General features: G+C 45.6%; 2 protein-coding genes across 4 annotated transcripts in view; one reads left to right on the forward strand and one right to left on the reverse strand.

Moving 5' to 3' along the window:
* GABRB3 (gamma-aminobutyric acid type A receptor subunit beta3) overlaps positions 1 to 26,973 on the reverse strand; it is a 200,015-nt gene that overhangs the window by 139,521 nt on the left and 33,521 nt on the right. The gene's annotated exons all lie outside the window — the stretch shown is intronic.
* GABRA5 (gamma-aminobutyric acid type A receptor subunit alpha5) overlaps positions 8,396 to 26,973 on the forward strand; it is a 60,022-nt gene continuing 41,444 nt past the window's right edge. Inside the window, exons 1-6 of one of the 3 annotated variants that reach the window (XM_056329117.1) lie at positions 8,396 to 9,110; positions 9,738 to 9,792; positions 10,396 to 10,548; positions 18,540 to 18,661; positions 20,520 to 20,587; positions 20,701 to 20,921. In XM_056329117.1, coding sequence (XP_056185092.1) covers positions 10,463 to 10,548; positions 18,540 to 18,661; positions 20,520 to 20,587; positions 20,701 to 20,921 — 497 coding nt within the window. In that variant the 5' untranslated portion in view covers positions 8,396 to 9,110; positions 9,738 to 9,792; positions 10,396 to 10,462. Of the gene's footprint in view, positions 9,111 to 9,737; positions 9,797 to 10,395; positions 10,549 to 18,539; positions 18,662 to 20,519; positions 20,588 to 20,700; positions 20,922 to 26,973 lie in introns of all 3 variants that reach the window. The other 2 variants (XM_056329116.1, XM_056329114.1) reach the window with 2 other exon arrangements.

The following is a 26,973-nucleotide window of genomic DNA, read 5'->3' on the forward strand; positions in this document are numbered from 1 at the left end:
AACACCAGTAGATCAAACTGCAACCATTCCAGCAGTCATATTTTATTTAAGTCACATTTTTTCTCTTTGAAGCTATTCTTTTGATCCTCTTCTGTGCACCTGAGATGCTATGTTCATTGACCGTTCCCACTCCTTGGCTGCTAAAATTTAACATGGGTATTCGCTCTCTGCATCCACAAGTGATGTGTTTAGACAAGCAGGTAAAGTTTCTTGTACACAATCCAGATCCCTTCAAGCACACAGCCCTAGATTTGAAACTAATCCACTGGTTTTCAGTTGCTGAAGGTGAAAGGCGTAGTGATAAATCCAGCTTAGCTCATTTATGCAAGCACTCCTGTTTCTCCAAAATGTGCAGCCAATGGAGTTGTGGGCTTTAAAGAAGGACACAGGAAGTGTGCAGCCTGGGGACCTGGAAAGAGGGTGCCTTGCTGTCCCTCCAGTTCATTTGCTTCCTTCAAAAACTACAGAACAAGTAGTCAAGGAAAACACTCTGCACCTGGGACTGAACTTGAATCTGCTACACCCTAAATATGCAGCTTGGAAGTAGGGTGCTTTCCTTCCCTCCAGGCAAAGCTTTCCTTGGCAAGGGCTGGCACACAGGTATTCATCTCCACTGACAGCTGGCCTACTGAACACTCAGTTCTGTAAAAATGGAACAGTTTATGAGGAGAGAACAAAGAGAATCCATAAAATTCCCTGTTTCCAAAAAGATAATGGCTGCCCATAGCAAAGAGTTAATCTGTGTTTCTCGCAGCCAAAGGGAATATCCAAAGCACAGGTTGTATGATGATTCCTCACAGCTGTTCTTAACTGTTTCTGCAATGATATCCTCCTCTTCCATCCTATTGACTTTTTTAGAAATATTGAAGCCAAGGTGCTCAGTATTTCTGTTTTTTTACTTTACTTTTTTTCCATTGACTAATACAAATGGGCACATTTTAGCCTACTTTGCAGTTGTTTTGTGAGCAAGCCGCCTGCATTTTTCATTTAATAGATTATTTACCAAAAAGAAAAAAAAATGCCCCTACTTAATATTTGTGCTAAATCTCATTCTTCAGATTCAAACACTCCTTGACTGAACCATAATTACTGGGTCACACTGGAGGCATAACCTCAGCTGAGGTATGTGTGTAGTTCCACTGCTCTTCACTTAGTCAATTTATACTACATGAAGATCTGGCTTGTTGACTGTTATACATAATATATGTTATTATTTTTATCTTTCTGAATTCTACTGCACTGATACTGACAAAGTTCACACAAAGCTGTAGGACTGGCATCACCTGCACTGGTGTGGTATATATATACTTCTATATTTCAATCGTTAATATTTAGCATCCCATAGTATTATATATACATCATTGTGAAATCTCCATCAATATCTTTTCCAAAACAAGGCATTTAGATGGTTTTTTTCTTTTTTTTTAATAGCCCTGTCCAATTTCTGTAAGTGTTAATTATAGATCAAACAATTTAAAAAATCTTTTCTTGAAATTTTATTAATTATAGTACTTGAATCTATATAACAGAAGTCACATTTAATGGGATTTGGAACTACCAAGAACATTTATTCCCACCTAACCCTTGCCAATAAATTCAGCCTGAAAATCAGTATATTGCGAATCCTAAAATAAATGTAAGTTGTGTCTACAGCTTTCCAAATGGTATGCATTAATGTATTTTTTTGTAGCAGCAGCTAATTATTATAATGAATCATTACTGGGTGACTTCAAAACTTATATGGAATTCCATGAAAATGAAAGCTAGTATCTGTTGGTATCTTTGACAGTTACCTGTGTTGATCAGGAACAGAAATAATGAGTTCTGTCAGTATGCCCAGTGCACACATAAACACCACAGAGAAATGCAGTAAATACGGAAACTATAGCAGCCAAAAAAGACCAGAGTTCATGACAACAGCTTAAAACATGCTAATCCAATCTTATCTTAGCAATTATACAGCCAAAACCCAGTTGACAGGTAGATTTGATATGTACAGACATGTATCAATAGCCATAAAGATTTATAGCTTATAACCTAAATATGAGAGAGAGAGATACATACATATGTATGTACAATAAAATTCAGAGATGTACTGCCAAATAGATTTTGGTACATCTTTTGTGTATTTAACTGATTTCTATACTTCAAATACTCTGTCCTTAGCATCACTAAGTACATTAGGTTACTATATTCCTGTATTGTCCATGAGTACACTCACCTTCCGCACATTATGAACATTTGAATATATACTTAAAAAAGAATTTATCAGCATTGATCCTTCCATCTTAGTTCAATGTTGTTCCTTCCAAGGTTTTTCTCTCCTTCCTGTTATGAAGGAATTACATGTACAGTAGCATATGCATAAACCCTTGAATACTGATGCAGAACTCATATGCTCTAGTTTAAGCCTGATTAATCTTCATGAATCATATGTATGAAACTGGATCATTATGGTTTTTCTCCACAAAATGTTTTCTTACTTAGATGCTTCAGAATACAGAGTAAGTTGGTTTTTTGCTCAACTGTATCATAAAAGGTGTTCCCAGTCCTCACATGGAGTGCACTGTGCAGTGTCACAGCTACTTACAGAAAAGATGCAGCTGAATCACTAAACAGGAGGACTAAGTCCTTAAAGGTCATATAGAATGCTACCTAAATGACCCATTATTTTTCAAATAAAGATATAACTGCTACTCTAGCTAGCTAAAATACTAACCAGTAAATTCATCCATTTTGAAGAAATTAAGGTATTTCATAAGATAGGATCATAAAATGCCATTTCAGACATTTTCTGAGTTGATGCTCAAGTGTATGCAGCAAAAAAACCCTAAGTTCACACAGAAAATGTAAGCATCTATCACCAGTATTTAGTGACATCTACCTGAACACATTAGTTACAAGTATCTTACATGTTTAGAGAACATTTATTCATATTTTCCATTATAATTTCTTTTTGTGCAAAAGTATAGTTTATATATTTTTCCTGTTTCTAAGTTAAATTCTGGAGAACTGGAAGATCCACAGGCAATCACCTGGGAACGTCAGGACACAATGACTGCCACCACTGAGTCAGCACACAGACTGGGAAGACAAAGTGTTCTTCTGTTTACTGACTGTCTTCTGAATACATCTGCTTCTCACTAGGCCTGCTAAGAAAAACCTCAAATACCTCTCTTTGCACTGCCATTCCCATACTATTAGCATAATGTCTGTGGTTGCAAAGCAGCGAACCTGTAATTGGTCCAGCTCAGATGTGGGCAAAATGTGAATTTCACATCTGTATCCGCTATGTCCATATAGGTACGTTAAATCAATTTGTTAATTTTGCCCAGGATGTTAAATCTAAGAGATCTTCAGGTTATAAACTTTGATGGGGTGACACCTTTATTTCAAATCTCCTTCTGCCCACAATGCCAATCTCACTAGTCCATAACCTTATCTCTCCCAAGAACACCGTGCCAACAAGAGAAGAAACCAGGGGCAGATTCAAGGTGAATTAACAGCAGGCACTTGTTTATGGGATATAACACTCACGGAGGAGGTGACCGGTTGTAGCGTTTGTCGATACCCAGAAAAACCAGCCTGTATTCTCACAAAGCAAGAGAAAAGCAAACCAGAGAGTCACAGTTTGTAGTGCTATGGAAATGTGTGGACTGTGTGATGCAGGAGGGACTGCTGCTAGGTAGCTCCTTCCACCTCCTGAATCTAAGACCCTGAACTAGCAGTTCAGGACACATAGTAAATCCCTTTAGCTTTCATGGTTTGTATCTCAAGGGGAGACTTTGGTAGACTCTGCAGGAACAGGGAGATTGCACATCTGAACCTGGCAAGGATGTGAATAAAACCTCAGTTCTTCCTGGGTAAAACACCTGTGAACAGGTTTGACCCCACGCTCTGACTTCACATTGCTATCCACAGCTGTAAAAGAAATTCTCTCTTTTCCAGGTCACAGGAAAAGCTGAACAGATGTGAGTGAACTGTCAAAACCCAACTGTGCGTAACATTTCCCTGCAAAGGCACTGCAAGGACAGTGCCAGGCCTGAACCTCACCACTGACCCTGCCCTGTGCTCCTCACCAACCAGTGCTAGGCTTTCAACAGTTCCACTCAGCCACATAGGTGGGATTTAAACTGTGTAAATCTGGACCAGCTGGGTTAACCTGTAGGGAGGATAGGATCTATAGGAGAGAAGGGAATTGTAAGTACGAGACAGACAATGTGGCTTTAGGGAAAAAAGATGGAGCCCCTTATGTGGGTGCAGAAAGACAGGGACGTCGTTATACGTAACAGACAAACTTTGCTTTAATACTCTAATCCAAGGATTTATAAATTTACGATGGCTTGAAAAATGTCAGAAATGTTCTCCATTCCTTTGGGTGGGAGAGGTATCTCTAGATATAATTACTTTGGTCTAATGGGGCAATGTGTCTAATACAGGTCCAAAATAATTTAAATTTCATGCCAGCCACTTTGGGAAAACAGGGCTGCCAGCACCCAAGGCTCTCATTGTAGAGTAGGGACCTCTGTAAGGTGCCTAGAATGAATAAACACTGAAGCTTAGGGCATGCTATAAATCCATGACAGTAGTGTTCAGGCATACCCTCAATGTTCACTCAACTGCTAGTCTAATGTGTGGAACAGGACTGAAATGTAGGTTGCCCATAACAGATAGGATGAGCTGCCAAACAGAAAATGCAGCCTTCCATTCGTTTCTAAACTGAACGTGTGCAGAAAGCAACCTGCTCAGGATTAACTTCAGATGAAGTTTTTGGACCTTTGAACCTGCAGATTTGGAAATCGTAACAAACAGCATGCAGAAGCCTCAGTTTCACTTGCTAAAAACATTTTCACAGCCAGCTGGAATTCTGCTGGGGCAGAGCAAGTGGTCACCTGCCTCTCTCTCCCAGAGGCACCACTGATGTCTCATGTGTCACACAAAAAGGGACCAACTCTGTCTCTGATCGATCCTTCCCAATGTTACTCTGCCCCCAGCTGCCTTTCACAAAGCTTCATTAAGTAGCTCTCTCTTGTCACTGGAGTGTGCAAAACAACCCCCCAAAACACCAGCTCCTAAGTGCAGCTCTGTCTGCAGCATGGCCTGCCAGATAAGTGAAATGCAGGGCACTGGTCATGTTTTATGGGTGTCCATGGCATTGTAGAATGGGCATGCATGAGGGGGAAAAAAGAGGCTTTTAATATCCCTCCTTATCATTGAGAAATACACCGAATGCTTCAAAGTCTATTGGATTCTAATACCTCTCACATCAGCAAGGTTGTTTGTATCATTTCACTACCAGGTACAGTTGTGAAATAGTTTGGGGAAAGTAACAGAGGGTGTCACAGGATGACACTGTTTTCATAGCTTACAGGCTTACAGGATGGCTGAGGCTGCAGGGCACCTCTGGACATCAGCCACTTCCCATTCAAGCAGGGTCACCTGCAATGGGTTTCCCAGGATCATTCCCTTTCAGATATTGAGTATCTCCACAGATGGGGATTTCAAAGCCTCTCTGGGAAACCTGTTCCCTGTGTTTGACCACCCTCAAAGTAAAAACATGTTTTCTTGTGTTCAGATGGAATGTCATGTTTTCCAATTTTCACCCACTGTCCCTTGTCCTAAGCCTTCTCTTCTCCAGGCTGAACAGTCCCAGCTCTCTCAGCCTCTCCTCATAGGAGAGATTCTCCAATCCTTTAATAATCTTCTTAGTCCTTTGCTGGACTTTCTCCACTGTGTTCATGTCTCTCTCATAGTGGGGAGCCTGGAGCCAGACCCAGCACTTCACGTGTGTCTCACCAGGCCTGAGTAGATGCCTCTTGACTGTGGTCTCTACACATACTGAGAGTGGAAATGAGACTTTTACCCCCTTTGTTCGGATCCAGTCTCTGTGTTGAGAGTGGCTGAGTCGGTGTCAGCTGACGATTAGGGATTCCTGCAGTGACTGATGAATTCAGGCTGCTCTCTGTTGAAAAAGAATTTATATCACCAAAATCCCATGCTCTGCCTTTTGTGGAGTCTTAGCTAGGAGGCCAAAGGAGATTTCAAGTAAACAGGCAATCCTCTCCACCTGGATGTCAGAAGTTAAATGTTTTGGCAGAAGAGAATGCCTCTGAAGAGCCTACTGCTTGGGTCAATATCCACAGCACGTCACACCTTCACCCAACCTCATGAGCTTTCTGTAGCTTTTCTGGCAGAAGAAGGAATGGCTTGATCAGTGACAGACTGCCTTTGGCTGCTGTAGAAACAGGCCATCTTCCAGTGTCACGGTGTTAGGACTTGGTGTGCGTTTCCCAATGAGCGCTGAGTGTGTAAGTGCCCATGCGTGCATGGTAAAAACCACAGCCCGATTTGCCTGCCCTGTTGTTTCAGTCCCATGTAGAGGATGATCTGGCTTAACTGAATTTATCTCTGCAAATAAGCAACAGTATTTAATGAAGCAGGGAGAAGTGGTGTCAGAGAGGGACCACACAAAGCTTCTCCCAAATATTAAAGGAAATCACGGTATGGAGCGGCTATGTTGGCTTTTGCTAAACACCAGCACAGAGAACAACCGACCAACATATTTCCTTGATTGCAATAAAATGCGGCCGCCTCAGACCCTGGGTAGGCCGGCTCCTTCCGACCGAGTGAGGCAGCCGGGCGCACGGGCAGGGTCAGCGCGCAGAGCAAGGCAGCGCCCGAGGAAACGCACAGCGGAGGACACCGCCACGCTGCCGCCTCCACAGCAAAGATTTCCCTGTGGCTTGTAGTAACTCCGCTCCCACGGGTCAAGGCTGCGTCCTGCAGGGATCCGGCCCCGAATGCTACCCAGCTAATGCCTGACAGCTCTCGGGAGCGCACCTTTGCCCGGGACTCAATACCTTTGCATTACAAACAGCGTGTTCCACACGCGCTGTGCCATGAGCTGTGCCCAGCCGGCAGACTGCGCCGGTTCGGCGGCACCCGCTGCCGCTCACCGGCCGGGCTGCGCACCGGCCCCGGCGCTGCTGCGGGGAGCGACTGGCCGCGCCCGAGGGGCGCTGCCAGCACCCGCCTCGGCCTCCTCGCACCGAAGGCGCCGCACGGCACGCGGTGGCTCCCCCGCCGCCCCACCGGGCGCCCCCTTCGGTACACGCTGCTCCCCCCGGGGCCCTGCCCGGTCCCCCACAGCCCGCCGGCCCAGACCCCGGCCCGGGGCCTGCCGCGGCCCGCGGGCGCCACCGCCCGCTCCGGGGCGCCCTGCCCGCGCCGCCCGCCGCCCGCCGCCGGCCTTGCGTGGAGCTGCGCTGCCCCCTGGCGGCGGCGACCACACGATGCGGCCCCCCCGGCGAGGTCGCCCACCCGGGTGACAGGAGCGCGGGGGCAGCGCGGCGGGGGCGCAGGGCCGCGGCTTCCAGGGCGAGCGCGGCCTTTCGTCCGGCCCGGGCACCGCCAGTTGGGCTGAGCGCGGCGCTCCCCCTTGGGCCGCTCCTGTGCTTTAAGCTTTTCTTTTCCGTTTTCCTGCCCTGTCCCTTCGCGGGCCCGGAGCGGCCACCGGGGCCAGCAGCCGCACGGACCGCGCACCGCGCACCGCAGCGCCGGGCCGGCGCCCCCGCCGCTCGCATGGGTAAAAGAATGTAAGGATCACGTATTTTACACCGTCACCTGCACGGAGGTATGAACAGTTCATGCCGGGAACCAAAGCCACTGGTAAAAACCCCGATTTAAACACTCCCAGGCGAGGCAGCCGCGGTGCGGAGCTGCCGGCGCTCCGCGCTCCATGCTCCGCTGCTCCGGGGCGCCAGCAGGGCCGCTCCCACAGCGGCGTCCACACGCGGCTCCGTCCCCATCGAAGTCACTCAGGAGCGATGAGGAGCAATGTATGACATCGGCTCCGCGTTTGAGATCATAAATCCTTGCTGAAAAAACGCATATAGCAAAAAACCATATGGAAGTTTGCACTCATAAGGACCCGGTTTAAAATTCAAACCGTGCAGACCGTGACCGGGGCACACGCGGCAGCACCCTCTGTGGCAACGGGCCACAGAACCGATAGTGATTTCGGTGGGGAGATTAATTTCATAGAGCTTTTCTATGGATATAGAAAAAAACAAATGCTTCATTGATCCATAATGTTGCCTGAAAGACGGGCATTGCCTCGTTAGATCTGATAATTTAATAACCGAGTTTGGAGTATTATTTCGAAGGACGGTCGGAGCAGTATATATTGAAATTGTATTTATCACACGCGATATGCACATGCTACAAAACCCTGCGTGCACCTCAAGGAGCCCCCGGGAACTGGAACTGTGCAGCACTCATGTCACCTTTTGGATAGGTCAAAATGCACCGATCCTTCCTGACCCGCAAGCAGCATGTAGTAGGTGCAACTGGGACACACAGCAAGTGTAACGCTCCTGATACTGAGGCTGTGAAGCAGTGCATCCATTTTTCTGGAATACCACTACATACAGTCACCAGAAAACCTCCAAGTTCTTGCAGGTCTCCTGAAATGTTGAGTACCGCTAGAAACCGTGGGTGTTTAATAGTGAGGATGCACGAAGAGGGTTAACGCGGAGGGTACAAACCCCTGCTTCAGCCCTGAGGAGTTACAGTGGTTCAGGTCGGATCCCTCGGCTACACAGAAGGAACGCAGACCCAGATGTACGGATGTACGGATGTATGGATGTAGGGATGTGTGGCAGTGCGGGTGTGGGCACGCCTGCATACGTGAGCCCGTGCAAGCAGCCCACACACCGGCCAGCCTCTCCCGCCGCTGGGGACGGCCCTGCCCCGCGGTCACACGGCACCTGCACGGCCGGGCTGCGGCGGGGGCTCTCCCCGCGGACGGTCGGTGCCGGACGGCCGAGCCTGGGACCCTGCCCCGGGGGGGACGGTGGGCTGCTCCCGGGAGGCTGGTGCGGGGAGCCCCGGAGCCGCGGCCCCTCCCCGGGGGTGCCCGCCGGGGTCCCCGAGGAGCGGGCGCGCCCCGCGCTCCCGGCCGCGGGCTCCGAGCGGGGGCGGCGCTGCGGCGGGGCCGCGCCTGCCAGCGGCGGGGAGGCAGCGCCGCCGCTCACGCTCCGCTCCCGCTGCCGCTCCGCAACTTTCGGGCAAACGCCGCCCCCTCGCCTTCGTCCCCCCGCCGGCGGCTGGTAAGCGCCGGGCTCCCGCGCCAGGCCGGGCCGGCGGGGGGCGGCGGGGAGCCCCGGCCGCAGCCCCCCGAAGCGGCCGCCGCTGCGCCCGGCGCCGCGCACATGGCCGAGGGAAACTTTGGCGGCCGGGCGGGGCGGGGGCGAGCCCGAGGGCGCCGCGGGGACGCGAGGGGAGAAGGGAAGGGGCGGCGGAGCGGGCGCAGGCGGGCAGGTGCCCCCCCACCCCCCCACCCCCCCCGCGGCGCGGAGCGCGGCGCGCGGGCGGCGGAGCGGAGCGGAGCGGGCGGGTGCGGGCGGGCCGGGGCTGCGCGCGGGCGGAGGGCAGCGGAGGGCAGCGGCGGCCCCGCAGTGCCCGGCGCGGAGCGGGACCCGGCGCGGGGCGGTGCGGGCCGGGCGGGGGGAGCCCGGGAGGCGGTGTTCGGTTCGGGCCGTTCGCCCTGCGGCGGCGGCTGGCTCCGAGCGGTGCAGCGCGGGGTGCGGACGGAGAGCCCAGGCAGCTCCCCGCTGGGCGTATCTCTGGGGCTTGTTTTGGGGTGCTTTGTTTTGTTGTTGTTGCTTTTGATTTCGGGGGGTGTGTGCTTCTGTGTTTTTTGGGGTTTTTTTTGTTGTTTGTTTTTTTTTTAATAGGGTGCAGAGGAAAACGTTAGTGCACGATGCTGAGATTGGTGATCTGGTCGCTGAGGCAGGTATCCAAAAAGCGGCAGTCGCTGGAGCAGCTGTGTTACAGTCATTCTTCGTGCTAGCGTGAGGTTTATGTGCCTTTGCGAGGAAGGTCACTTTTTACCCCCCCACCCCATCCCACCCCCTTTTTGCTGAGCCGTGCAGCAGCAGCGTGAATTCCAAGAAGCAGTAGGTGTTTCTTGGCATTTCAGCTGGGATTTTGGAAAAGGAAGTTGGGTATTTAATGGGAAAAAATTGCGATGGAAGGAAAGGATGCGGAGGCTGCACACAGCCCAGGGTTTGCAGGCGGGTGGAAGTTGTTGAAATAGGTAAAGGGTCGAAACTGGCATTTGGAAAATGGTGACTATTTCTTTAGTTACTTACATCGGGGACGAATATAAGGGGAAAATGGGCCACTAAGAATTTTTCCCGTTTTGCAGTCTGCTGTCAGCAGAAGGTAAAACGTGGCTTTGAAGATATACAATTTTACATAAACAGCTGATGTTTACATAAGCCTAGATAAGTTTGTGAAAAACACAGATAGCAGAAGATGCGGTGTTAGCTGAACTCGGCTGTCCTGCTGTTTATCTGTGTAATAATTTATCTTTTTTTTGTATTGTTGCAGCGTAAGAACAAAGTGAGCAGCTGCACCTTTACCAAAGCAACCACCTGCGTTCCTCCTCTCATCTGGAATGGACAATGGGATGGTCTCTGACTTTATCATGATCAAAAACTTCTTCCTCTTCTGTGTTTCCATGAGTTTAGCCAGCCACTTTGGGTGAGTTGCCAATTGTGTTTGAATTTTTGCTGGGTATTTTTTAAGGAAATGAAAAACCTTGGCTCCGTGCGGTGCGGAGCAGCCTGACAAAACAGTGGGCTTTGCATTCTGTCTTAATGTGCTGGTGTCAGGGAGAAGGGAGCGATTTGCTTTCCTGCTCCAATTTACTGTCTCCTATTGGTTCTTTATGCCCGCAACACTGTGGCGGGAAGGCTTGCAGGGCATGGGGGGCTCAGACCAGGCCCTACAGCTGCTGAGTGCTCTGCCTGGGCGTAGCAAAGCGGGGGGCTGCAGTGCTCCCTGCCTCCATGTCTGCGACGGGGGGGGGGGGGGGGGGGGCTCGCACCTTCCCTCTTGCCTGGCAGGTGCAGGCTATAGGCAGTAGTGCAAGGCTGCAACTGCAGGACTCGCTGCATGCTGCTAGCTGGTACAGGTTTTCCTAGCAAGTAAGCTAAGATCATAACTGCTCAGAAGGATGGCTGAGTTTGAAACTTGCTAGAATAATTAGAAATTGTGTTTCCCTGAAGCATACACCAAGGAATGCTGTCTCCATATTTTTGTTTTGGATGCTTTCCTGACAGTGATATTCTGAAAACTGTATCAGAAAAATACTCCTACTATAGCTCTTAGGAAGAAGAAAAACAATCAGAAAACCTCTGTTTATATGTTTTTTCCTAAACCCAGATATCTTAAGAACTTTCCAAAATTGGGCTGTGCAATGGAGTCTAGAAAAAGCATTTCACAAATGCTCAGGAAACGTAGGTTGCTTCTTCTTTGTGGAGGAGAACAATTATTTATGATTTCAACAGAAAAAATTGAATCCTCCCAACGTGCTGATTCACAAGCACACCCATCAATTCCTTGCTATAAGATACAAAATGGAGATGCAAATCAGTTTCTGATTTCAAGAAGAGTGATTTTTTCCAGATTAGAACTAGGAAAAAGACCAAACTTTTGAGTGATGACTGTCTATGCTGTAAGCAAAACTTAGCCTTATCCTCAGCATGTGTCCTGTGTAGGCAGGCTGTGACCACAGTGGCTTATATGAACGGTTGTAGGACTGCACACTACAAAGGATGCAAAGAGCTGCGCACTGATTTATTCACCTTGGAAAATCTTGGTCCTGCTTTCACTGTGGTCTAAGGCAAAACTCTTCCTCAACTTTGTGACAGAAATAAAGAGGGCATAGATAGTGTGGGACTGGTTTTAAACTTGTCTTGACATAGTTGTAATTTGACGAAGTATTACCACATTGAACAAATCTTGAGGACTATAACCTTAAGTCCTTCCTGATTGTCCATCATTCCTGCAGAAGGCAACACATTGCAATAGTTGAGTATGACCTGTTTGGTGTGGGGTCTTCTAGTTGTGTTACTCCTCTAACAGAAGAATAGATAGATGAGGTTTAAAAAAAAAAAAAAGAGAGAGAGAGAGAAAGAGGGTTTAACTCTCCCTTTCACTGCCAAAGCAAATACTGAATCTAAGTCCCAGGTAGGAATCAGTGTGACCTGTAACCTAGCAGATAATCAGAACAGGACATTTAGGAAAAGTAGGACACTTGTTTTCTGTGAGTAACTCAAAAAGCTTCTGTGCACTAAAATGAGATCATCACATAACACACACACCTCTCCACCCCCCATTTCTGATTTAGTAATTTTAGTCCAGCCCTGCAGAGATAGGCAGCTCCAATTCGCTGCACCATTCATACACTGCCTTAGGGCTGAATTTTGACCCTGCTCAAAAGACAGAGGATGCTCCACTGCTTCTGTTTCAGAGGCAGAAGCAGTTTCAGAGTGTAATTTGCTAAGTGCTTTGGGACTGACTCTTCAGGACAGAACGGTACAATTTACATGTAGGCTGGCTTGTTAACTGCAAGAATCTAGTACTGGTAATACTTGCTGTTGCTACCAGGTTCTTCTTTATTAGCTTCATCCATGTTTGGACTGCACCGTTACGTTGCAGTGTGTTTTGTGATGTGCTATATAAAAGTGATTGGTCAAATGAGCTCAAATTCAAAAGCAAAATACAGCAGGACATTACAGATGAAGGCAGAGATTTGTCTATGATTCTCCATAGTCATTCCATATTGATATTAATTCATAAATACAGTTTTTGCTGACATAGCCAAAGCCACCTTGGGGAATTTTGATGCACAATGCCTGGTAAAATAAACAGGAATTATGTATCTCAGTCTCCTAGGATACATCAGATATATCAGCAAAAGTCTGTGATTAATGTTTAACATAAATGTGGAATGACTATCAAGAGTTATGCACATCAACAGGCAGTAGAGAGGGATTGTGGGCATAGTTGGTAGAAGTTATTTAAAGAAAAATCATTTAATTAAATTGAAAGATACAGATGAAACAAGAAGAGGGTGTGAAGTCCCCTACCATTGTTGATGTGACAGTTCTATGAGTCTACTTCTGCAGAAACGGTCCAGCACAAGTCAAGGCTTTTTCAAGCTTGCTTGAAATCAGCCTTGAGTTGTATAATGCTCTAACAAGTTAAGGTATTTTACTGAAACGTTTCAAGGTAGTTCATAATTGTCTTGAAAGTAAACATTAATAATAGAGCTAGAGAATAATTCAGAAAGTCAAATAGAACTGTGAAGAGTATTTTCAGACCGGACAAGAGTGATTCCTTGTGGGCCCTCTCAGGGAGTCCGCTTAGTGGCAGCCCTGCAAGGGTGGCACCGTGGGTGACTGCCTGCACTGAGACCTCCTTGAGATGAGGTAGCATGTGGTAGGCCCCATGGTGGCCAGCCTTACTGCATTCTGACTCTTTGCAAGCCCCAGGCTGTCCATAGGCACGTGTCTGGGGACACACTGGTGACACACAGTCCCTGTGCGTTTGTGTTTTGAACATGCGATTTCAGAAATCTATGCAAGAGCCAAAACCAACAGGGATGCGTGTTGTTGGTGTACCCACAGTTTAGCTGCCATCTGGTAATAATACTTGTAATAGTAGCAACACGGAAAACAGAAGATCCCAATTAAATGTAGCCAACGCAGGCCGACTGTACATTGTAAGAATTCAGCCCGTGGCATGTCTGTAGTCTCACATACTTTTCCGCTAGCTCGCAGCCCTTATCACTAAGACCATAATCCTGCTATTTAGGCTAAACATACCTTTCCTTCAGGCTGTTATTTCAAGCTAGTCTCTGCAACCCTAAGCAGTTAGTTTTGCTGGGTTATCTCTTTCCAAGTAAATGGTAGGGAGTTCTTCCTCATATTTTTTATTCTAATTTTGTAAGAATTGCTATATTCTTCTGCAATCATGCTTGTCTATTTATTTTTTTATCCTGTTTTCCTTTCCTTCTCCATGTCTCCAGATAGCTTTTTGAAGCCATTAGATGATTTTAATAATTGGAAAACTAAGTGGGTACCTAGGACCGCTTGGAGGAGGCAGACAGACGTCAGTTAATCCCTCTGCTGACCGGAAAGCTACAGCTTCAGCAATTCTGTTTCGCTTGGCCTGCCAGCTGGCCAAATAGCAGGCATGGACCTGCAGGCCATCCAGCACGTGCCTGGTGCAGGACCAGCCCTGGCATACGTTGCCTCATGAAGCTGCAGGCCGGTGACCTGGGGAGCTGAGATTACTGGGAGGTGTTTAATGACTGTAGGAGAAATTCAGGATACTGAAAGGGGCATTAAGGTGCAAGGGGGTGAGGATGGTAAGATGTCCTATGAAAAAAAGACTTAATGCACTGCTCACAAATTACTCATTCCCAGAAGGCAGTAAAATACTGCTTTTGCTAACTAAAAGAATTAAATTATTCTTTAAGGATCTGGAAAGACCATTAAAGTTTCATTGTTTTAGTCAGTTCTCTCCTCTATTCTAATCTGATGTGAAAGAATTGCGTCTTCATTGCACAAATTCACAAAATACCAGCATTTTTAGATCTCAAGGTTCTCTAAGAAAGGGATGGCAAGAAATTGACTTAGAAAAGTAAATCTATTTCCTTTGACGTCTGGCCAGCTGGCAGTATCCAAAAGTGTGCAAGTGTATTCACCACTGTCTTTTGCACAAACTGTTGATTTGTCTTAAGTTCTGGTATAATTCCAATCCTACTATAGCAAGTTACTGGAAACTCTACTCTTGAGAGAGAGAAAGAAAAAAACCCCACAACTTTCAACAGCAAAATAATTACTCCTCAGTTATTTTTCCAGTCTCTCTCACCATTTTTTTTAAATTTTTTTTTTAAGGATTTGGGAAAATCATGAAATATCTACCATATGTTTTCCTCTCATTACAACTAAGCTACAATAGTACCTGTCATGATTTTGACTAGATGGCAAAAAAAGACCGTGACGTTTAAAATGATAAATAATTAACTCATCAGAAGAGGTAGCTGAGCATCTTTAGAAAGTTATTGCATTTTACACTGATGGGCCCCTTCTGTGGCTTCTGATTTTTTCAGTCACCCTGGAATTGCAATATTAAATAAATATGATGAGAAGTATTCCTGGTTGGTTTAGTTTATGTTCAGTATTGAGTTTTAAATGTAATTATCATAGAATTTTCTTAGCATTTTCCTAAGGTTCTTTTCTAGGTTTATTTTTATCAATAACTGAAAAGGTTTGCTATAAAAACATTTTTGGTTGCAGGTAGGCAATAATGTGCTAACCTACTAAAATGTTGATAAAAGAAAACAAAAAAACTTTAGCTGTGTGGAAGTAATTAATTTAGGGTATCACCCGTTTTCTCTATATTCATAGAGCTATAGTATCTAATGCACTTAACTTTGCAAGTATAGTTTAAAGGTCTTATGTCATAAAAGACAAACTCAGCACTTACCCCAGAACACGAATGTCACCAGCAATCTCAAAAATAGAAATTAAACACTCGCTCTTCTGTGAAAGCAAAAGTAACATTTGCACCAACGGCAAACAGTAATCCATCTACAAATGCAACTTTACATAATACTGACATTTTGCCGAAATTCAGCATCAGATGCCTTCTTTTTCGGGTGAAACAGTCTGCCAAATCTAAATTGGATCGCAATTTTGCAGATGAAGAGCAGACTTTTTAGGAGTCTTCATCCTAGTTGTTTCTACATCTTTTTCATCTATTAATCAGCTTTTCTTGTGGAGATATAAAAGTATTTCAGTATTTGTGGTGTGTGTACTACTCTTGTGAAAGGTGTACATAGCTGAGATAGAAGGGAGTGGCATCCATTACACTTGTTAGATTCAGAGGAGCAGTGACGAGAGCTAAGGATATTTTGTCCCATCCTCACAAAAACAGATCAATAGAAATCTTCCCTCTGAGCTCGGTTGGCTTTGAATTCAGCCATAAGCACTAAAAATAACAAGCATTTTCAAGAGCAGAGAAACTAGTGAAGCTTTGTATCCTGTGCCCCTTGCACAGTACCTTTGCAATAATCCTGGCTCTGCATTTGGCATCCCTTGCTCCCATCTCCGATTGCAACACCTACATCTTACCTCTGCAGTCCTGTTCTCCTAGGATCTTTTCTAATCACCCTGCAAGTCTCCTCCGTATCTCTTAATTAGCAGAGAAGAGGTGGGCTGGTTTTGCTGAGGCTGTTTCTGAGCTACATGTGTGCTGACTGGCCTAGTCAGTGAGCCAGAGGGAATAGATGACTGCTGACCTCACATTTTTACTTAATGAGGCACTAATTTAGAGCACTCTCCCCTTGTCTAGTCACTGCTTCTCATGAAACTTGTAGGAATGAAATGAAGTTTGATCTCTCTGCTTCTTTGTCAGATGCATTGGAAAATGAAAACAGGTTCCTACATTGATACGGTGAAGCAGGCAGACAGCATGATAAGTATCATTTCCTTATAAAAAAAAAGAAGCTAAAATAAATGAGAAAAGTTTAAAATAGTATTCTAGGGTTTTACCAAAGTATTAGTTTTGGTTGCTGCATATGAAGAACCCTTGTAACTTCTGTCTCCTGTTTGTATTTGTTAGGCTGCTGCTTGCAAATATTCACCTTTATGTGGTGAATTCCTTTGATTACAACTGACAAAAAAGTGTACAGTCTTTCGTCTTGAGCGGTCTAGGGTGCAAGGAAGTCTAGTGTTTCTGTAATAATTTTGCACCTGCTGTATTAACTGTCTTTCCTTGTAGTCAAAAGAACCTGCAACGTTGTCTGCCTCAGTTACTCACTAGAGGCTGTGGTTACAGCACAGAAAATGGAATTAAGTTGGTCTTTTGACCACAGAGAGATGGGATGGCCTGAAAAATGGGTGAAATTTGTGGCTATGCCTCTGCCTGCAGTGAAGGGGAGCTCCTTGGCAGCCCTGGGCTTTCCAGCATGGGGTCTCAGCAGTGCCAGAGGCACTCAGGCCCCAGGGAGCACCCCTAGCCAGGCATTTGCGAGTGCTTTGGTGTTTCTGGAAATCAGACACATGCTCCCACTGCCAGCCTTGCTCCTCTTCCCTAAGAGGCTTTACAGTCCTTTCCTTTTCCAGCTAAAGCACACAAGCTCTAAAGGGAACAGGCATGGGACTGGGAGTTCCCATGTCTGGGTGGTGGTATGGGGCCATCAGCAGCTCATCCTACGCCAGGTCACTGCAACTTCCAGAGCCATTACACAGGTGTCAGTGAGGTTCTGTTAGTGTAAACCTTGTGCAGGTGAAACCAGGTTGAGGTGCCTTGCCTGTCTTTGTGTAAATCCTGTTCCATTAGGTAAGCCTAATGCAAATGTTACAAGCATTCTGCAAGGCAAGCTGTTCAGAGGGATGCTTTGAGTTTCTCTATTTATTTACTGATTTATTTCCCTGGGGACTGGTAGTAAATAAACATGGGTGTATGTGTGTGTTATTTTTTTATCTCTGGGTGACTGGCTCACATCAAGTTCAGGTTGTTGGACTGTAAGTGATTCCAGACTGCTGGCAAGGGTGCATGAGGCAAGGTACAGCTCCCAGCGGGGTGGTGTGCCCTGTCACAGCTGGAGCATTTGTTGGTGATTTTAGCAGAGACTGAAACTTGAATAAGCACTGAGTGTGAGCAAACTTGCTGTCTTAAGAGATGCTCATTGCTTGCTGCAGGTGAAGCATGCTTATGGATAAACTTATGTGCCTGTTCTTTAGGTAAGCAAAGGCATTAGCAGGCAGGGGATTCTCCTAAGCATCTTTAAATGAAAATCAAATGGACTTAAAATGCAAGTTATAGTTGTGCTATGAGCTGTGAGCAGCTTCCTAGGTCTGAGCCACAGATAAAATGGTGAAATAAAAAAAGAGTTGAGTATAAAAACAAATCTGGCCCAAAACATACAAAATTGGGCTCACTACACCTTGCTGTTATTTGCATACTACAAGGGAGGACTAATTATGCAAAATAAAGACGAGGAATGAAGAACAGTGTTTTCTATCCTGCAGTATGTTTTTTCAGATACCCCAGTGATCTGGGGTGGGATTTTTGAATGCAACGGGAATTTGCTTAGCCTTTGTTCTGGCAATAAATTACATAAACTGTGGAAATTAGAAGCTGTTTGGCGTGTAAGGATTAAAGAGTACCTTCAGGCAGACTTGAAAGAGTGTCCCCAGGCAAACCCATGCTGCTCGTGCAGCTCCCCTGCCAGCTGACGCAGTTTGCACAGGCCGGAGAGCTAACCAGGGGAAAAACCAGGGACAGCTTTTGTTGGCCCTGTGAGCTGACCTTGCTCCCTGCAGGGTGCAGAGACATGCCAGCTTTGGATAGCAGTGGGGCTGACGCAGGCCAGGGCAGCACAGGGAACTGGGATCTCCCTGTGCAATATGGTAGGAGGGTCAGTGGGCTCAGGTGTCCCCCAACCAGCACCCCCAGGGCTGTACCTCCATGGCATAGGTCCTTCTCCTCCGGGGAGAGCTGCTTATGATGGCTTATAGCAGTAATAAATCAACACAGCTCCTTATGCCATTCAGCTGGAGCAGCAGGAGAGGGCAGAGGCTTGGAGGCTCTGTCACCAAGTTCCCTTGAGAATGAAGCCCCTTGAGGCTGGTATGAATTTTGACGTGTTTCTTTCCGTTTACATAAAATAGCTTCTCGCAAATGCCAACAGCATCAGGAAAAGAGGATGCCAATGATAACATCACTATATTCACCAGGATTTTGGATGGTCTGCTGGACGGCTACGACAACAGACTGCGCCCAGGACTGGGAGGTAGGATAACGCATTTGCTGTGGCCATTCTGCTATGCCCTCCCAAATGGGTACCTGCCCTTTGCATGGGCCTTGAAAACAGAGTTGCGTTTCGTTAGCTAAATGAAGCTCAGGAAGTAGATTTGTCTCCTGGTAAACGGAGCACAATACAAAAGTCACTGAAAGTCTTCTTTCAGTCATCGAGGTCCTCTGAGGTTGGGTTAGGAGAGCACATGTGATGCATTTTTTCTGTAATTGAATGCAGTTTGGGTTTCTTTTCTTTCTGGTACTCCCTAAGGTGAGCGAGACAGGGTGCTAGCAGGTTGCTGCAAGATTCCCTCACTGGTCAGCATGTATAAAATTACGCCGATGACAAAAAACTGTGTTAAATACAGATCTCCAAACCATCCATTTTTAGACAGCTACAGCAAATCTGTATTGATATGTCATTTTGATAACCTCTACAGCAGCTATTTTAAAACTGTAACATGTGAATAGTTGCTTGCCATCCTAACCTTGTTGAGCCCTCCTTCAGCTCTCTATCCCCCAGATTTCTCTCATCTTCTACCCATGTGTAAACCATCTGTTATGTTTCTTTCTGGCCCTTTTTTAATCTGGCTACCCCCACCCTTTCCTCTTGTGAGACCAACACATTGCTTTCATCCCTTTCTCTCCTTCTCCTCTCACTTTACACAGATATGCTTGAAAATAGGGCTCGATGCTTGTATCTTATGTAACAAACTTCTGAAATTTCTGCCCTTAAATTAAATTAGTACTGGATTTAAAAAGATGCCAGAACGACTTGGAGTCTTGAGGGTAGAATTAATTTCACCTGACTCTGGAAATCTATAACATAGATGTCTGAAATCAGGCAGGTCACCCAACCTGACTCTGGAAATCTATAACATAGATGTCTGAAATCAGGCAGGTCACCCAAGTCAGCGGAGGAGAATAGGTCCTTCCAAGATACACTTTATCTCATCCTGTAGTAGGTATCGAATACGTGCTGTCAGTGTGTGCTCGCAGCCCAGAAAGCCAGCCGTATCCTGGACTGCATCAAAAGCAGTGTGGCCAGCAGGTCGAGGGAGGTGATTCTCCCCCTGTACTCTTCTTTTATTAGTACTGTGTTCAGCTCTGGGGCCCCCAGCATATGAAAGACATGGACCTGCTCGAGCGGGTCCGGAGGAGGGCCACGAGGGTGATCAACGGGCTGGAGCACCTCTCCTATGAAGACAGGCTGACAGAGTTGGGGTTGTTCAGCTTGGAGAAGAGAAGGCTCTGGGGAGACCCTATAGCAGCCTTCCAGTACCCAAAGGGGGGCTACAAGGAAAGATGGGGAGGGACTCTTTATCAGGGAGTGCAGTGATAAGATGTAATGGTTTTAAACTGAAAGGGGGTACATTTTGATGAGATATTAGGAAGAAATTCTTCACTGTGAGGGTGGTGAGGCACTGGAACAGGTTTCCCGGAGAAGCTGTGGATGCCCCATCCCTGGAGGTGTCCAAGGCCAGGCTGGATGGGGCTTTGAGCAACCTGGTCTAGTGGAAGGTGTCCCTGCCCATGGCAGGGGGGCTTGAACTAGATCTTCAAGGTCTCTTCCAACACCAACCATTCTGTGATTTATGATCAAAACCTGTTGGTCAGAGGACTTGCACCCTTGAAGGGCCTGTAATTTCCCACTGATTATGAGAAGAGAGCCTGGGTTCCCAAAGGTCAACAACTGCATTTGATAAGGGATGAAATTCCTCCTCAAACAGCTTCTCAATTTCAGGCTTTTGGAGATTTTTGAGTGATTCAGATATTGTTAATAAAGGAATGCATCACAAGCATGTATTTGCATCTTAAAGCAATTACTAATGCAGAGCCTATGTTTATTACAGAGAGAATAACTCAGGTGAAAACAGACATCTATGTTACCAGTTTTGGTCCTGTGTCAGACACAGAAATGGTAAGTTCAAGCATGTGGCTTTCAACTCCATTGTATTTACTTTGCTAAAGTCATATTTGGAACCATTGCTTCTATTCAGATCCTACAATACCTTGACTGTTTCTTTGTGCCAGGAATATACCATTGATGTTTTTTTCCGACAAAGCTGGAAAGATGAAAGGCTGCGCTTCAAAGGACCTATGCAACGCCTCCCTCTTAACAACCTGCTCGCCAGCAAGATTTGGACCCCGGACACTTTTTTCCACAATGGCAAGAAGTCTATCGCTCACAACATGACAACCCCAAACAAACTTCTGCGCCTGGAGGACGATGGCACTCTGCTGTACACCATGAGGTAATAACTGGAATCGATTTCTTTTGATGCTGATTCCCAACTAGCTCTGCAAACACTTGTGGGGAGCATCACTTCCCCCACTCCTAGTAGAGCTGGGCAAACAATCTTTCACACATATTGATTTGAATATCAAGAAAAATGGAAAACATAATCGCTGACTACAAGTACCAATTAATCTGTAGCTTCTGAATACTGCTAGTGCTTAAATATTTCCTTTGATTAAATGGAAGGCATATTCTCAACAGATTTGATGATTCAGTCCAGCTTTTTTATATGAAGATCTGTTCTCTCTTACTGTTTGTATTTGCAGCTGCAGTGCTGATTGCAGGAGAGCTGTCTCCAAGACCAGAAACTGAGATCTTGTTCTGGGGCAGTACATCTTGAACCGTTGGAGCTGTTGTTATTATTTTTTTTTTTCAATTTCAGTAATAGTGCTAAAAGGCAAATCATAGGGATAAGTAAAATAATCTAGCAGCACTGTGAAGCTGCTTAGCAAGTACTTCTCTGAAAACAAAGCTGGCACATTATATTGGCAGAGAAGCAAATTGGTGTCTCAGATCTTCAGGGTCATGCTTCTCATCTGATTAGAGGATACTGTCAAGCTTCATCATTGCATAACTTAGTTATAAGATATATCAGTGATGTTAGAAGATTGTCTGAAAATCTTCTCAGGCCAAATCCCACATTGGTTTATGGCAATTTTCTCATGAAAGGTAATTAGCCTGTAGTAATTGAGACTGTCATCTATCTGCAACAGGATTTTCTCCAAAAGTGTAGTCATATGGACAACACTTGAAAAAGACATGAAAGGAAAAACCTACCAAGCAACAAAGTGTTATTCTGAGCTTTTCATGTATGAGCCCAGAGTGGTGCCCAAGACCCAGCAAAGTGCTTGGGAGCCTGAAGTCAGGTGAAGCTGAGATTGCCCATGTTTTCAGCAGGCAGCCCCCAACTAAGGGAGGGGGGAGCTGCGCTCCCACCAGCACCTATCCTGCTGCAGGGCTGGCCCTGCGGGGCAGAGCCCACCGCCACCTGCAGCTGCGCGTTGAGGAGGATGAACCCCAAGTTCACTTCTGAAGGCCCAGTCATCAAGACTTGTTGGGGCTTATACACAAGCACCTGGACCTTCTCAAATTTTATTTCAGGTGGTTTTGACCTGGGTTTGTTTGTTTGTTCGTTTGCTTATTTATTTCTTTTGGCCCTAGCCTTAAATCCCTTCTTCTGAAAGGGAAAAAGATTGAGGAGAAGTAAGATATCCTTATGTAAGGACTTACAGCTTTAGACCATCACAGTTGTAACTGCACTAGATGCTAAAAAGTCTTAGATGCTATAGAAAAAATGTTTAAAAGACGGACACCCTGTCCCCCTTCATTTTCTCTTCTACTATTTGTATTGCTGTTCATACTAGCCCCAAGTTAGTGATCGCTGCAGTAATAAACTGAAAAAATGTGAGGTTACACATACATACTTAAATGAATAGAAGTCAGAATAACTGTCAAAGAAACTTATTTTCACAAAAATATTTGCAATGCCAGCCTCGAAACCAGTCTCACTGCTGCTAGGACTACACTAGTACCACTCCAAAGACTGCTGCAGGAGCGATTCTTGATTATCTGTATAAATTACTTGTGTAAGTCCAGATCAGGCTCACAGCCTGAAGCAAAACATTATGTTATGTGGTAGATTCGCAGCTGGCATGCTATTTCTGTGCAGGCATTGGGTTTTGCAGTGTTAAATAAATGCAGCGAAGGACTGACTCATGAGGCAATGAGCTGAGCCATCTGAGGTAGCAGAGTGAGACCTGGGTGAGCAAGACCAAGGTGAGCTCACTGCTGAATCTGAGTTTGCACTGTGGAGGTGCCTACCCTGTGACCATGGCAGAGTATTGTCTCATTAGGTGCCACAGGCTATAGGTGTGTTGAGGAAAAGACAGTGCTCTGCTCAGCATATACAGCTGAAGAAAAATTTGGGTTTGACACAGACTTCCTCATCATCCCACTCAGTCTCTTTTCCCCTGGTTTTGACAGGGGGAAAGCTTTTTGGGATTGATGTTTTTTGTAGGCTACAGAAAGACACAGAATGCTTGTGTAACCTAAAAAACATGCAACATAATTTTTTTTTTTTGGTAGAGTATTGTGTGTGGGTGTGCATGTATGTGGAAATAAATTCCCACTAACCATGGTGTATGTGATAAGAAATGGAGTGCAAAGCTTTTTAAATAGCTTGCCTTCCACTATTGCAAGTAATAACTTTAAAAATAAAAGACTGTCTATGCTATTCAGTTTAAACACAAGTCAGGAGACCACTTTTGTAGCATGCATGGAGCTGTGCTACTTTAGGGATAGCAGTTTCTTGTGATGGGCGTTTCAGCAGTGTGAGTGATACTCTGCCATGAGGTGGCTTGAGGATCCCATCCCATGGCTATGTCATGCAGCCAGCCCTTCCAGCTGCCTTTGCATGTCCCAGTGAAGATAACAGCTCAGCAGTGCTACCTAGGATGGCTTTCTGTAAGAAGGTAGGCTGCATTGGGCTCTTTGACGGGAGAGCTGCTTGTCTCAGCTGTGATGCGCTGGTTGAAGGTACTGGGACTTAGCCAGGGCTTGAGCCCCATCTCCTGTGGCTCCCATCAGGCTTACTTGGTTCTCAGGATCTGGGGATGTGGAGACAACCCTCTGTTAGCTCTGCATTCCCCTCGTTTCCAAGGAGGAATTGCGAACTTCCCAGACTGTACGTAGGAGTACTTTGTGCGGGGAGGATTGGACCCTCTGTCATTGACTGAGATGCCTGAATTGCTTTTTCAACCTTGCATCTGGCTGCCTGAATGAAGAGGAGGAAAGCAGCCGAGCTGATGCTGACCTTCCGTCTTCCTTGACTTCTAAATACACCCAGTACGATCAGCTGAGCAAACTTCCAGCTTTAGCACTTGTCAGTATATATGTTTTCATGATGCATGTGTTTACTTATGAAGAAAAATGTATTCTTTGCATTTTGCATTTGATGATACGTTGTCTGGGTCAGAAGTTAATGGGGATATATGTTGCTAGGGAAATCTGATAAATGGGCTTCTATATACATGCAGTATTAAAACCCTTCTGCATGGATATAGGAACACAACGTGCTCTTTGGACAGATGTCATAGGCAGAAGTATTCTCTGCAGGGAATAACTTAATAATTCTGGTTGTCTTTGATTTCGTAGGCCCTATTTATTTTATTTTGCTAATGTGGATTACAAATGGTATGCTGCTGAACTGAATGTTGCAAATTCTGTTTCTGCCCCTAGAGGGGAGTATTGTCCGTATCCCCGCTTTTAAATATTTCTTTTTTAGTAAGAGCGCTGTGGTAAAAAAGCACTAGCAAATATGCTTCATATTTCACTAATCTGTATAGAAAATAGCTTGGTGAATGGAGGCAAACATTTGATTCTTTCTCTTTAAAAACTTAATAGATATTTAGTTTATCATATCTGAGAAATAGGTGTTGTAAAAAGCATAAAATTCATTTATTCCATGAAACTATTCTGAAAAATGGGGACAGTAATTTAAGCAACATTTTCAGGCTAAGAAGAGAACCAACATGTCTCAGTGAGCTGCATTTTTTTTTCACTCAGTGGGAACTGGCAGTAAAGACAGAAGCTTTGATAAACTTTGCTGTAGGATGCTAGAAAAAAAGCTGCAAAGAAGCCAGAAGTTGTATGAAGCAGAAAATGCTCACTCGAGCTAAGTTTTTGGACTATAAATTAAATTTTCACCAGCAGCTCATAGGCTTTTTCTTAATGATTTTCTATTAGCTTGTAGATATTGAAGAATCTTTCTGTGTCATCACAAGGGGTAGGCTCCTTAGAGCCCCCATTCTCGCTGTAATTTTGAAAGAACCCCAAAACCCTTTTGCTGCCACTAGGACTGCCAGGCACCTGATAGAATGTGAGACTTCACATGTGACATGGTCACTTATCTGAAGAGATACTGTATAAACAGATTTTCCCCATATTATTATGGCAACTGAAGGTTGCCAGAGATCCTGAGAGTGGTTACAGTTACATCTGTCCCATTAATCTGCATATGCGTAATTTATCAGCTGGAGATTGCAGATATTTGTCAGTACGGTGTTAAGAAACTAGAAAATTTTTAGTACAGCCCTGAAATCGTTCTTTTTACCGCTCCTGGAAGATAGTCACAATTCAGGAATGCACCCACTTGATGGCAGCACGACCACGCTGCTTGGTGGTACACGGGCTGCTCTGGGCTGAAAATAACTGTTCCTTACATTAGCACCGAGGGTTACAGCGGTGTGTGCAAGTGCACGCACGTCCTGGATGCGTGTGAGCACGATGTCTGCTCTTCTATGAAGCACTGGATTAGCAAGCTAACCACTCAAGGCCGTAGAGCTGTGGATTATAAAACCAGTTGGCTGGAAGATAAGGGTGCTGCTTTCAAGCTCCCACCAGGAAAGCCAGGTTTTGTTCGCTTGGGGTTTTTAAGGGGAATTTTTTCTATGAAAAATGTGTAGGTTCTCAAGCGCCGACTTTGCCAGAAGGGAGCCCTTCCCAGATGCGGGTCTACTTGCATGGCCCTGAGCAAGGAGTGACCAGCAAAACTGTGCTTTAAAATGAACCCTTGGTTTTCAGTCAGCCAGCCGTCTGGACGGGAACATTTATGTTCAATTTGAATACGTTGTTCTTATTTCAAAGGGAAGATTTCATTTATGCATCCATTTATATTTACAGAAAGGGATCTGTCAATGCTTTTGGGCATTGTATAAATATTACAAAACTAATTAGGAGCTATCAAGCCATATAAATACGCATTTCCTCCCCCAGCGTTACACTTGCTGCCTTTTCTTTCATATTCAAGCTTCAAACTGCCTGAAGCTGGAAAAAAAAAAATAATTTCTTCACATTGGGCTGAATCTCGCAAGTGTTGAAAAACCACTGCAGTGGCAAGGACTTTCAGCTGCTTTTCATCAATTCAGATTTTGACAGAGCAAGAGAAAATAGGCATATATGAAGTGAAGGGCCCTTCCCTGAGGACAGCAGCAGGATTCGTGTTTCAACACCAAGCCTGTTGGTTCCCATCTCTCCGCTTTGATTGCACATTGCCCCATTTCTCAAAAGCTGTCCTTCAAGGAACGAAGATTTGTTGTTTTGAAAAATCCAGGGCTGGATTTACCCAGTGAGAGGAAAACATCAGAGGAGACTGTGGTATAATACATTCAAAATGGGCAATTACAACCTGCCCAAATATAGTCCCTATGTAGAGTGCGTGACAAAAGCCTATTCTGCTGGCAATAAAAGTGGGCAGAGCCCTGCAGAGATCTCCATCACAGAGATGGGAACTTGCACAGCAAGGGCAGAATTGATTAAAAGACAAAACCCAAACCAGATCCAGCCCATCCTTGGATGAGGGATGTTTGCCTGAACTTTGAGGAGTTACAAAAGGTCCAACTTTAGTTCCAGGTCTGCGCTTAGCACAGAGGCAGACCCAACTTTCCCTTGGGGTTATCTGGTACAATTTCTGCCAGGTTGCCTTGTGTTCCCCCCACTTTATAAGGACAAACCAGGAGGGCCAACCTGACCTGTGCATGGCGAGGATGGGGTGACTGAGCAGAAACCGGAGGGAAGCAGTGCCCTGACAGTACCCCCCAGGCACACCCAGGAAAGCACAGCTGCGTCGGTGACTTGATTTTTCCCAAATCTGCAAACAGGTCCTACCTTCTGCAGCTGGGGGCTTTGAAAGTACCTGGTAGATGCTGAAGAATTGTTATAGCTATGCTATCTTTTTTTATTACCAGGGGAGGATGACATTACAATGAACTCCCTAGTCGTTTCACTTAGACTGAAACTGGAATCTTCATCTGCCTAATCGGAAATACCATTCCCTGAAGTACATTTATGTTTGTGCTGAAACATCAGACTGCCAGTGAGTAGTCTAAAATATGCTGTGATGGAGTGCACCAGGCAGGATGGGTGGGATTCACCTCAGCTATTTTACTTATCTGTAATGTTGACGGCTGCAGCTGAGCCTCTTGGCTCAGAATTGCTCCCAGTGCAGGGGA

This window comes from Falco biarmicus, chromosome 2 (genome assembly GCF_023638135.1).
Source record: "Falco biarmicus isolate bFalBia1 chromosome 2, bFalBia1.pri, whole genome shotgun sequence".
Lineage (NCBI taxonomy): Eukaryota > Metazoa > Chordata > Aves > Falconiformes > Falconidae > Falco > Falco biarmicus.